The sequence below is a fragment of the Periplaneta americana genome, chromosome 1 (assembly GCF_040183065.1).
Source record: "Periplaneta americana isolate PAMFEO1 chromosome 1, P.americana_PAMFEO1_priV1, whole genome shotgun sequence".
Taxonomy (NCBI): domain Eukaryota; kingdom Metazoa; phylum Arthropoda; class Insecta; order Blattodea; family Blattidae; genus Periplaneta; species Periplaneta americana.
The window spans coordinates 201,438,575-201,452,511 of NC_091117.1; the positions used below are offsets into that span (position 1 = coordinate 201,438,575).

The 13,937-nt window shown below is 38.2% G+C and overlaps 1 protein-coding gene across 1 annotated transcript in view; it reads left to right on the plus strand.

Moving 5' to 3' along the window:
* The first annotated feature begins 489 nt into the window (after positions 1–489).
* The window catches only part of LOC138706379 (methanethiol oxidase-like), a 61,300-nt gene continuing 47,852 nt past the window's right edge, over positions 490–13,937 (plus strand). The window contains exons 1-2 of the mRNA XM_069835591.1: positions 490–646; positions 7,917–8,083. Of these exons, the coding sequence (XP_069691692.1) occupies positions 631–646; positions 7,917–8,083 (183 nt within the window). The 5' untranslated portion in view covers positions 490–630. The remainder of the gene's footprint in view (positions 647–7,916; positions 8,084–13,937) is intronic.

The following is a 13,937-nucleotide window of genomic DNA, read 5'->3' on the forward strand; positions in this document are numbered from 1 at the left end:
GAATTTTTCCACCTCTTCAAAGGATAAATTTACAATTTTTATATTTCCATTTCGTACAATATTCTGGTCACGAGACCTAATCATATACTTGTCTCCGACTACTCAGAAAAAATATGATTCTTCATCAAAGACCGGGCCCTATCCAAAACATAGCCCGGATTAAGTTCACGGAGCCGTGTGCTGTACTTGTACAAGAGCGCGGCCGTTCGGCTACCCAATCATTCACAGAATAGGAGTGGTAAGCACAATAAGCCTCAGGCTGCAGTGTAAGGCTTCGGGTCTCTCCTCCGTCTACAGATGAGAGTGAAAAAAAGGTCTTGATGAGGGAGATCGGAACAAAATTGCTGGTGACTGTGGATTTGATTGTTATGTGTAAGCGTAGAGACGAGTAGGGGATCGAAGAAGAAGGAATGCTTTATGTAACGTGAAATGGAGTTTGATCCGGAGAAAGGCTAAACTAACAGTGCGATATCGCTGACATATTAGGCATAATGTGTGGACGAAGCTTGTATATTGACCTGAGGAGTAGTCAAGGTCAACTGTCGTATGCTTTGAGCAGCTTGCACTGGCGAGCTCACACAGTCAGTTGTTGGCCGTGCTTGGGGAGTGTTGTGCAGGACAGAGAGGAAAATGCCGCTACATACAGGTTAGTTCGCCTTTGGAACGTGTGAAATAAGTTTAGATGAAATTATTATAGGCTAATATGTGTTGAAGCTATGTATTGCTTTACTTAAAGCATAGCTATATACGAGCTAAAGTTTGGTCTCTGCGAAATATTATTAGTAATTTATTACTAATGACTATGTTGTGTTACTGTTGGATGTATTCGCTTTGCTGCTTATGTTTCCGCTAGTCTTCATTCAAATTTTGCAAAATGGATTCTTGTTTATAAATATCATGAAACTTGTGACTGTTCACATTAATTAATAAACCTATATTCTCCTAATCATGACTACCTGACTAGTATGTTCATAAACAGGGACCGTATTCTGTCCCAGGGCGTACGAAAATAAGGTTAGTTTTCTGTTCGTAGACTATTGACGTCACGTTATGTTTCGCGCGCGACACAAGAGACTGTCACGCTGTCTGTCAGGCTATATAGGCCTACATATAATTATTTATGCATAAATTTTAGTTATGTCTTTAAATAAGCAGAAATTTGATCAGAACAAATGTAACATTTCAAAATTCCTTTACAGAACGAAAAGTTACATTTGTTCGCATCAGGTTTCTGCACGTTTAAGGGAAAAAATTAAAATTCTTTCAATCATTTATTATCATAATATACTGCTCTCTTAAATTGACTGACCATATTGGGAACTGAAACAACGACTTTCCCAGAACACGCTATGAAATGTTTCATATAAAACAATTTTTATCTCGAAAAGAAGCAAAAACGGAGAAATTGTATTAAGCTTTTGGGTGAATGTTACTCAAGTCCCGTCCACTATAGGAGACATAGGCCAGTTTTACACTAATCCTAAACATTTAGTATAACTTGTTGCTTGTGTAGGCAGTCTTTTACATTATATTTGCGAAAATTGGTTTATAGCGCAACATTGGCAGTGATAAAAGTGTGAAATAATCGGGTGAAACGAGCGTTGAGCGACTTCCGCCGATTTTGGAATAGACACCGACGCACTTGAACTGCCAACATAGAAAACAAAAAAATCACACTCAATCGCTTTCACCTTCACCTTGACGGGATAATAAAAGCCTAAACTAACCTAACCTAACCTAAGTGCGTCGGTGTCTATTCCAAAATCGGCGGAAGTCGCTCAACGCTCGTTTAACCAATATTCGTTCTGTGGGCGGTGGATACTCTACATTGACCATTATTAGTAATTTATTACTAATGATTGTGTTGTTTTACTCTTGGATCTATTCGCGTTGCTTATCTTTCCGCCAGTCTTCATTCAAATTTTGCAAAAAGAAATCTTGTTTATAAAATAATATAATGAATCTTGTGACTCTTCACATTAAATAATAAGCCTAAATTCTCCTAATCCTGACTAGTATGTTCATAACTAGGGACATATTCTGTCCCAAGACGTACGGAGATAAGGTTAGTTGTTCATATATTATATGGACGTGACGTAATGTTTCGCGAGCGGCATAAGTATTATTAAGCATAATAATTTGCATTTTGTTTGTGTGCAGTTGACGTTCTAGCCTTTTCATTATTCAAAACTAGACCCCGCAGACTATTCACAATGCATTCTGGTGATAAAGAATGATACTACGATGATCTTTCATACATTTTAAATTGTTTATTTATTTATGCTCGACCATGCCGAAATGTAGTAATTATACACCTGGTAGCAGCCCTTTAATGGACCTCATTAAAGTACACCTATTCATTAAAGTTCAGATGTTCCACCAATCAGAAAACACCATTGTGTCCACACCTGTGGAGTAACGGTCAGCGCATCTGGCTGCGAAACCAGGTGGCCCGGGTTCGAATCCCGGTCGGGGCAAGTTACCTGGTTGAGGTTTTTTCCGGGGTTTTCCCTCAACCCAATACGAGCAAATGCTGGGTAACTTTCGGTGCTGTACCCCGGACTCATTTCACCGGCATTATCACCCTCATATCATTCAGACGCTAAATAACCTAGATGTTGATATAGCGTCGTAAAATAACCCAATTAAAAAAAACACCATTGTAGCAATACGAACGCGCAAGTATCGATTATTCTCGGATATGCAATCGAAAGACAACTAGCGAAACGTCACGGAGGCTGGAAATCCAATACTTTCGCAGAAGGTTATGTTCTGTTACTATAACAATTAGCGTTAATTGTAAATAATATTCAAATAAATTCAATTTGTCATCTCGTTTTTCAATGTATAAATCAATTTAAAGGTTATATCAAGATTAATGTTCATTTTACTCTCTAGATTATATCAAGGTCAATGACATTTGTTCCTCGGAAAAAATCAATACTTTCGCGTCTGCGCACATCTCACAATTTACGAGATATTGCACAAGGTCAGTTCCGCTCCCCAGTCAGATAAGAATAACATGAATACCTATGAATAATTTCAAGTTAGAAATATGGTCGAGCATAAAAAGTCGTATGAAACTTGCCTATAATGGTAATTAAGACGCTCGTATGAAAATTATGAAACTCGCTTGGGCTCGTTTCATAAACATACTCGTGTCTTAATTACTACCATTGTAGGCTCATTGCATAATGTACTATTATTTATTTGATTGATTTATTTTTACTCGCATAGTTAAGGTCTTAAGGACTTGTGTTCCACTCAACCAATATAATAATAATAATAATAATAATAATAATAATAATAATCATCATCATCACATTCTTGTTACTTCAGTTAACATTGTGCCTATCTAGCCTAATTTATCTATTATTGCGAAGTACCGAAGTACATATATTTCCTTTATCATATTATGATAACGCAGAATTCCTCCACGGAAATATCATATGTACTTCGGTACATCGCAATAATATGATATGCGTATATAATCACTTAGTCATTTAAGACGGCGCTCATTCCGTCAGATCCCGGCCACTTAGTACTCGTAATGAGTGCACCTCTGCACATAGTGTGTTGGACATTGTACCACTGTCACGCATCTGTGGTACAGTGCATGAGGGTTGGCCGCTAAAGGGAAGAAGTGGAGCTTAAATTGAGAGGATTCAATCCGGCATCGGAATTGGAATCCAGTGTGGCTTAGTGGGTAGAGCGTCAGCACGTAGAACTGAAAACTCGGGTTCGGATCCCGGTGCCGGAGAGAATTTTTCTCCGCTTCACCGATCCTTCATCATTAATTTATCTAATTTAGTCATCTTAATTTTGTTCTTATATCCCTCTGAGGTAACCTAAAAGGATCTGAAGATCATTATTGCTTTGATCTATTGTGTGCTTCTTCAGTAGAGACAATTACAAACTCTTTGAAGGTCCTATTTTAAATAATAAATTATTGATAAATAGATTTAACATGTAAAAATTGAATGAGAATGGTAAGTTGCAAAACACGTCATAAGGTGCATTAACACTGTTCAATTTTTCTTCCATGCGTTTACGCATGCAATCTGAGGAGAATGTTGAAAGAATCTAATTGAAAATGAACGTTCAATTAATATGCATACAGATTTTATATCTACACGGTACGCCGTGTTGAACGTCATTTTCACTACGTATATATTTTAATTAATAAATATTAAATATCAATCCAGTACTTAGGTCTACTTGATTCGTAAAATTGTGGTTGAACACCTCATAGACCAGCGATCATCAACACAATGCACCCTCGGGCTAGTGTCTCTTACCCGCGGATAACAGACTGCAGTATCGTGCATCCGTGGCAGCTAGCGGGTATGCTTTCTCCCTATCACTTCTGAACGACGGTGCATATTCAGATACACTGCATACCCGTTACCCATTTCAGCGAATGCTGACGACCACTGCTATAGACACTCGCATTTGCTATAATCTTCAATAAAGCCGCCATTTTCAGCTTAAAATGTCTACCATGATCAAACAAAAGAATTTTCAGTTTCGGCTATGGGTAGCTTTCATTTGCCGTATATGCACTCTCATTTTTATTGGGAAAAAAAACTTGCACAATTGAATGCGTTTCGTTCATTCTTTCATGCATTGCTTGAATGCTTAAAGTTAAAAGGAAAGTTGAACCGTGTAGATGCATCTAAAGCATAAAGGTGCAGGAAAAGGAGGAACTAAGGAGAAAGGCACCGAAGATATTATGTAAGAAAGGGGAAAGATTGAACAAACGCAAAGGGAGCTTCGGTTCTACAGAGACTCTGCAAACATGAACCGAACATAAGGTCTCTTACAGTGGCGGCTCGTGAGTATTGAGTTAAGGGGGGCTGCATACAAAAATAAACCAAGCAACTTACTTTATTTAAAGATTAGTTCCATGCGCCTTATCTTGCAAGTTGTGTTTAAATGAGACAGGCTCATTCTAGTAGATTTACTGGCATTTAAAAGAATCCTGCGGACAAAATTCCGGCACACCGGAGATGCTGATATAACCCCTGCAGTTGCGAGTGAATTAATTTTTTATATTCAGGAGTACGCACCAGGGCGCTTGCCTCATTTATTGTGACGTTAGATGTTTCAGATTTCATTATGGTTTGAAAACATTCTAGCAATGGCTCCTTCTTCTCATGAACAACATTTACTGTTCTTATTTTAAATCCATCTTGTTGCCCCAGCTGATGGAATTGTCTTTGAAACACATTAATCTAATACAGACTGTATGGAGATCGAGAGACGAAAGCAGGGATACTGGATAAATTATCAAAAAATATGCGAGCCTTTGTATTTTGTTTAGCGGCTCTTTCCATTATGAGATTCAACTGATGGGCACTTAATTTCACATTTCTCCTGAACTGTTAAGGTACTGAACTGAATAGACTGTAAATATTGTACAGAATTAAACATTGTTGCACTTGTTATACTCACAACATTAAAGAAAATGTATTTAAAACTGCGCGCTACTGACAAACTGCTGCAAATTTTGCAGCGCCTGGAAACTCTGGATTCACGGCCAGAGGTAGCAGGGAGGAGGAGTAAAACTAACGCGCAAAGCATCCGAGATGAGACTGGCAGCTCCAGGGGAGGAAGTGGCTTCACTCATAGTCCTTGTCTCTGGTTTCGCTCTGGCAGCACCAGGGGAGGAAAGTGACTTCACTAACGATTGCGTGCATGTCATTGAGAGCGAAATTTTTTAAAAAATTCGAGCTGATAAATAGAGACTGTATAATAAATGCATTTCACAACATAAAACGAGAAAAGAGCCACAAATGTCTGGGGGTGCTGCAACTCCGCAGCCCCTCTTCGAAAGCCACCCCTGGTCTCTTACCAGTTTCTCAACTGGCTCGGGTATATTAGTTAACATGTTTCATTTTAAGGTACTGTTGGGATGTCTAAGAAATATGGCGAAGTTGGTAGTATCTTGATATCCTCTCTCATGTTCGAACATTGCACGACTCTAGTGTGAATATTGTTTGTTTACTCTAATGAATACTTATATAGGAGTTTATTCTGCAATCGAACTGTTGTTTTGTTATCCATAACTCATTCATTAAAATCAGCTTAATGAAATATATGCAACTTGTTTAAGTAGATGTAATTCTCCGTTCTTCTCTCCAAACACAAGTGCACTGGAAGGCACTTCACTCGCGGACTGAAGGCAGCATGTAGTACTTTGTTACATGACAAATAGAATGTCAGACGAGTTAGTACAGTTAACATATTGTGTGTTAATTAGTCATCCTGTTATTCGTTACTGCTTACTGTAATATTTTCCATTCCACTGTCAGAGTAACTTACTGTACGTAAACTTCGGCGAGATGGATAGGAAAGCCACGTCTGTGGCACAGCTCTAGCCCGCTGGTCTTCTATCCAGGGTTCGATCTCCAGCCAGGTCGTGTTAGAATTTGTGGTAAAAAAGCAGACCTCGCAGAGGATTTTTCTCGTGATATTCCATCCTCCTCTTGCATTCCACCAACACAGTCAACTTTTCTCCCCAAGGTGGAGGGAGGGTTAGTACGGGTCTCAGATGTTGCTAAGGGCTTGGGGCTTCGGGCCCTGGGGGTTTATCAGGTGCTCGTGTAAGGATGAGACCTAGCCCTGACAGACCTGAGGCAGGATGGCCTACCTGTTAATATTGGATTTACGAATGGCATTCGCAGTTATAGAAGCCACTCACTATCTCTCGTGAAGTCCGGATTTGTGCTAGGCGGGCCTCGAACGTCGCATGCGTCGGTTCAGAAAAACCAAGGCTTAAAGACAGTGGTCGTCAGCATTCGCTGAAATGTGTTACAGGTAAGGAGTGTATCGAAATACAGTAGAACCTCTATTATCTGTGGTAATGAAGGGGGTGGACTGGACGGTTAATCGAAAAATCGGATAATCCGTACCATAAAATATTTTCGTAAATTAAGTGCATAACACAGTTTCATAATTTCCACCGTGGTTTTGTGTTTAACACGCTAAATAGAGAATCAGAAGTTTATTGGTAATAATTTAAGTCCGGTTGTCAACAATGGCTTTATAAGGGCCAAGTAAATTCCTTGCGTTGATTCTTTGTGGAAAGATAGGAATAGTAGAGGCTTCTTATTGTAGATTTACAGATTTTGTCCACTTCATTCTTGTTTTTAATTAAATCGCGCACATTTGTAATGCCAGTTTCGTATTCTGATGCGAGAGAAGCCGCGATTTCTCTTTTCGCAAATTGATCAATTATTTATTTGTATTTTTATTTTGATACTTACTAAAACAATTTTGACACTCGTGGAAGATATTTTGGATAGCAATTATGAAGTACGAGCACTCCAACAGTAGAACAAGGACTGAATGCTGCACGGGTTTGCTCTAAATTTTGCGGAAGTTTTTGGGACCATTTCTTTGAAAGCAGGTAGTGATTATTTTATAATCTGGGAAAAACACCTTCAAGTAGGCCTACCGGTAACTGTTCCTATTGCTGGCAGTACGCTTGTAATATATATATATTATATGGATAAAGGCTTATAATAATAGACTCTAGAAAAGAATAGGCACTAATATAAGGTATAGAATACATACTTTTTTCCGCAGCAAAGAAATAAACAATAGAGTGAAATACAGTCGGATAATCCGCTGATAGGATAATAGGGTGACGAATAATCGGGGTTCTACTGTATGAAGGGAAAGGGAGAAGGCATATCCGCCAACAGCCACGGATGCACACTAGTCTAATTATCTCTTATCCGCGGGTAAGAGACGCTAGCCCGAGGGTGCACTGTGCTGATGACCGCTGCCTTATGAGATTACAGATGCCGACTCGATTACCTTAGGACTAGAGTGTATCTATAGTTAAAATCTTAGTAGCGAAGAGACTGTCGTCCTAAAATGTAAGTGAACGTATTAATTGGTTTGCATAGGTTCAGAATGCGGGCCAGGCTACAGGACGCCCCTGGAAGCAATGAAGAACGGTCCTCGTGAGAAGCTGATCTATGTGCCCTGCATACAGCCCTCACCGCAGGAAACTCATCGTCCTGACTACTTGGCTACAGTGGACGTAGACCCTTCGAGCGCCAACTACAGCAAGGTAAGACGTTGGGCCACATTCCTTTCAATTTGTATAAATTATAATATTTTAAGACAATATTTTTTTGTGCACTAACTGATACGCATTTTAAGCAAATATTGCTCTAACACAAATGTCGAAGTTAAGAGAGTTTTCATTATCAATCAGTATTTTTTAGGATGATATATTTCGTAATGATTTTTATAATAGTTCAGTTGAATTTAACAAATGAGTTCTACAGTTCCAAAATGTGTCTTATTACACTTGTGATGTTTTTATTTCACAAATCAAGAAAAATATTTTTCCCATTTTTTATGTTAAAGTAAGAATATTTTTTCACCCTTTAAAGTAAATATGTTATAATAATAATAATAATAATAATAATAATAATAATAATAATAATAATAATAATAATGGCTTTATTTAACCTGGCAGAGTTAAGGCCATAAGGCCTTCTCTAACACTCAACCAGGATTAAAACTTGCTTACATAGGTGAACATACAACTGGATCGGAATTAAGCAATTACATACTGATACAATTTAGGTTACATAATGAGGTCAAAAGAGGTAGTTACATAAAAATTTTAAATAAAAATTAACATAGTGGAATACATATTAATGTTGTTAGAATCAAATACGAATCACATAAAAACAGAAGCCGATAATTCAATAAAAAATGTACACAGTAAAAATAACAATAAACACATTAGTATACATATTAGTATTAGATTACAATTAAGTAGGATTCACATAATTAAACCAGAAACCGTCAATTGAATAAAATGTGCACAAAAAATAGATTAATAATAAAAAACAACACAGTGGGATACATATTGGTGTTAAGTGATAAATAAACACGATTTACATGATTACACAATAAAAATAAGAAACAAAAAAAAGTACAGTGGAACACGTTCCATTAAATATTTGCAACGCGTTAGGCCTGGCAACTCATCATAAGATATTTTTGTAATTTACATTTAAAGGAAATTAAAGTTCAGCAGCCCTTGACTTCAGGCGGCAGAGAATTCCAGTGACGAGAAGTAGAAACAGTGAAAGATGAAGAATAAAGAGATGATGTGTGCAGTGGTATTTCTAGCGTGTTATCATATTGTGATAACATTTATTTAAGTTATGATACCGAGAGAGACTGTGGAATCGGACAGATAAGTAAGAGGGAGTAGAGGTGTGCAAAATTCGGTATAAGAGAGAAAGGGATATCGTATGTAGGTTAAAAATAGAAGCTCAGTAGGTTAATTTGTTCAGTAAGGTTTTTATTTAAATGTTGAAATTAGAGAAGGCAAGTTTTGGAATTATAACTAGAAGAAGGCAAGTTTTGGAAACAACATAGTTGGGTAAGGAATGATTTGGAAAAACACAAAAATTTCAATGTAAATTAAATCTTGTGTTATAAGACTACTGGCGACGCACGGAGGGGGCTGTCTAGGGACGAGTGTAGTGTCGTGTTCGAAATCTGGGTACGCAGCGAACCTTAGTGTAGTCAGCCGGTGTGGATCTTGGAATGCGCCTAACTTGAGGGTTAGCGCAATAGATTGTAAAAAGTAGCAGTGCTGGGTGATAGTGCCCCCTTCTGAAAATTCCATTCCAATTTCATTCTAACTGATCTGCGGTCGTGTTATTCAGTCTTAAGTGGTACAAAGCAGCAATTTTTTTTTGCGAAGATCACTCTTTTGTGTGGTATGACCCATTTTCTTGAGTCGACCGACCGTAGTCCGTGCCATCGCAAATCATCGATCGTACTGAGGGCCTCTGAAATGTTGATGATGCAGGAAGGGTCGTGTTCGACGGTGTTTATGTAATTCCGCCGTTTATGTCTCAGTTAACTTTTATTGCATTCCAGTATAGAAACAGATAGAACTTGTATTTTGGACAGAAATAATTTGACATGTTAATTTTTAATAATATCTGACAACATATATGTTAAACAGAGTGAGAACATTTAGCAGCAATACCTGTTAACCAGTTAACTGAATAGTCCTGATTACGAGATACTTAAAACTCTGATGTGCGTGTCTTATTGGCACAATAGTTCTAGTCGACTCCGTATGATTATAGTCCGGGTCAGCTTACTTCATACCCTAAGGGTGAGACCTAACCATTTTTTCCCCATTACTACATATGCTAGTGGATTGTGGTGATTTTTTAGTTTGCAGGTTGAATTTTCTTTCACTAACTTCGATACTGACAAATACTACAAATGGTAGTGATTTTGTAATTGTTATGTTGGTAACTGAGACGGACGTTGTCGGTACTGGAGTTCCACGAAATTAAAATTGTACTAGATTTCTGAGCCGGTTATTGAAAGATAGTGAAATCTGAACATACTAATAATTAATTAATATCAGTATGTAACTTCCCCTACTGGCGTTCTGTTCTTTCAGATTTAACCGAAAGAAGATAATGAAGAAAGAATTATGCTCACAGAGACAGCAATTATAACTAGAATAGCAAAATTATTAGGAGTAAATATTCTTAAGCATACATTTCAAAGTGGCATTCGATTTTCGGAGTTAGTAGGCCTACTAATAATTTCATGTGGTGAAACAAAATACATTTTAAGGTTAGGTCTCGTGAATCGTAAACTGTTCAGTCAAAGCAATGAATTTCATTTTCCAGACAATAGCTATATCTAACATGTTGATCCCTTTCTCGTATAGTTTGCCTACGAAAATATGTTACAAATTATTGAAATTATTTAGAATAACCTTCCAACATAAACATAAAGTAGGTAAGTAATAAGTCATTCAGTACGTAGAATCATGATTTTACTTCATATGGTGGTATCTGGTAACAGTTGGCAACACTGACAAGACAGCAATATTTGCTGTTAAGGAACTGTTCTTACGTGACCCTCACTATAGATGCTGCCTTTAATTTTTACACATAGCGTGTACCAGTTGTTCTGTATGGTTGTGAAACTTGAACTCTCACTTTGAGACAGGAACAGAGATTAAGGGTGTAGGAAAATATTTGGGGCTAAGAAGGCTGAAGTTACAGGAGAATGGAGAAAGTTACACAACGCAGAACTGCACGCATTGTATTCTTCACCTGACATAATTAGGAACATTAAATCCAGACGTTTGAGATGGGCAGGGATGTAGCACGTATGGGCGAATCCGGAAATGCATATAGAGTGTTAGTTGGGAGGCCGGAGGAAATGAGACCTTTGGGGAGGTCATGACGTAGCTGGGAGGATAATATTAAAATGTATTTGAGGGAGATGGAATATGTTGATAGAGAGTGTATTAATCTTACTCAGGATAGGGACCAATGGCGGGCTTATATGAGGGCGGCAATGAACCTCCGGGTTCCTTAAAAGCCATAAGTAAGTAAGTAAGTAAGTAAGTAAGTAAGGAAATAAGTAAGTAAGTAAGCGTATAGGCGTCTAATAGTTGAATTACTATTGTCATTGCCAAAATGTTGATAGTGTGCATTGGGATCGCCTGTGACACTCGTATTTAGTGCCTGCAGGTAAGAATCACTATACCAACAGAATATTTAGTTATGTCTAGCAAACTTCAGCAGAACTCATCCATTATGAGCCTCTTCCTCAAGGAGGAACTGCCACCGCCCATGTACATACGTGTATTGAAAACAGCAGAACCGAATTAATTAAGTTCTTCGTCATAAACAACCTGGCAAATCAATCGTGAAGGTATTCCTCGCCTACACCACAATGCAAGGTCACACATTGTTCGACTAGCAAAGAAAATTATAATGAAATTTTCGTCGGTAGTCCCTCCTCCGCAATTCCAGGTCTTAAGCATCGGATTACCGCATTTTATTTTCTTTGAAAAAACGGTTGGACAAACAGCACGCGAGAAATTATGCACAGAGGGTAATCTGCATTCAAAGGCTGAACATTCTAAGGAAATGGAATTTAGAATCTGGCATCATTGTAAGAAACGCAATATATAGTAAAATATCGTTATAACGAAGACCAATACAACGAAATATTCTGTATTACGAAATTATTTTCTGTCCCCTGCCTCTTTCCTATATAATTTATTGTTAAAATACTTCAATTTAACGAATTTCGCTTTTACGAGAAAAAAATTCGCTCAAAAATCTACCTATACGAAAAGTATTTTAAAAATATAGAGTACAGTTCGTTAGCAAATAGAGACATATTTTATATTACAAAAACATTGCAACTGCATAGTGATCACACGGTCGTTAAATGTCTAGCTAATGTAGTATGTCTACTATGATAAATATGTCTGTAAATTTCGTATTCGTTTTTTTCATACAGTTGTTTCCTTGAGCTCTCCATTTAGTTTCCTTCTACCAATCACAGCTCAGCTCACTAATCTCGCAACGTGACTTTCCAACATGGCACATCTTGTCCTAGAAAGTGTTTCATAAAACTTAAAATTTGTACTTCTGCTATGCCTTTCTTGAAACTTTTTCTTTTGAAATGCAATGCAAGTTCAGCTATTAATTTACGGCGTAAGTAATGGGAAATGAATAAGCCTGCTTTTTTGGTTTATAAAATAACATATTTCGATATAACGAAATTTCCTGCAACGAAGTAAATTCAGAGATCCTTAGGATTTCGTTATACTGGCATTTTACCGTATTCACTAGTGAAGGAGATAATTTTACAGATGAAAATTTCTTTGCTTTACTGAATCTTTAAATCCTTTTGTTAAGGGAAGCGAAGAAACCTCCATTTGTCGCCGATATCTGTCAATAAGGAAACCCTTTCTCTACACACGAGTTGCTGCCACTCATGGAATGGAATGAAATTTCGGGAAGGGGCACTACGACCTAGCACTGCGACCTTTCACGATCTATTGCGCTAACCCTCAATCCAGGCGGTTTCCCAAACCTACACCGGCTGACTACACTAAGGTTCGCTGCGTTCCCAGGTTTCGAGCAACCAACCCCATTCGTCCCTAGGCCAACCTTCTCCGTGCGTCGCCAGCCGAAGTCCGGAGAATGCTATGGAATGGTGACGAAGTGGAGAAATATTGTCGGAATGATGTAGATGCCTAATATGGGGAACGGGAGAACCCCGAGAAAATCTCATCTGCGACATTGTTCTCCACATGTGAAACTATAGATTTTTCAATGAAAAACCGAGGCCTGAACAGAACTCGAACCCGGACCGACTGTATGGCAGGTTGAAGGTCTGACCACTCGCCACTACAGGAGTCCGTTGCCACTCATACTCTTACGCGTTGCTCCTACACTCATCTATGCCCACTCACTGGGTTCTGGAGCACATACACCACTGCATAGCATTATAAATTACTTACCAGAGTTTTCAGTCGGCGATGCATGTTCTAGACCTTAATCCTAGGCCAGTAGTGTCAGAGTTGTAAGCTCCAAAACCAGTTGTGGAGCTATATCGGAGCGTGAACTTGCTTATGTCTGTGGAAACACCGGAGCACGCAACCAGTCTAGAGCGCTCCGCTCCGTTTAGTCTCTGACAACGCTGTCCTAGACCAACGGTCGGCAAAGACGTCATATAAAATAGGCATAAGGACTTTACAAATAGACTATAGTATATTATACACACTATTTAAAGGGTGAAATTGATATTTTGTTATTGAAGTGTTGTGTCAGTGAAGAAGTGTGTTGTGTCAGTGAAGTGTGTTGTGTAAGTGAAGTATGTTCCTGTCAGTGAAGCTTTATAGTTTATAGTGACAGTGCAAAGTATTTGAACAGTGAAATGTTTTTGAAGTGTTAGTGAAATCAGGATAGAATCAGTGAAATGTGTCGTAGTTCCAGAGTAATGAGTGAGTTGTCCGCGAAATGAGTGTAGTGCTGAAAGGTACTTGCGCAGGTGTGAACATATCATACTCGTGGGTTTTAGTTCGAACTTACAGTAGGGTTAAGATACAAATT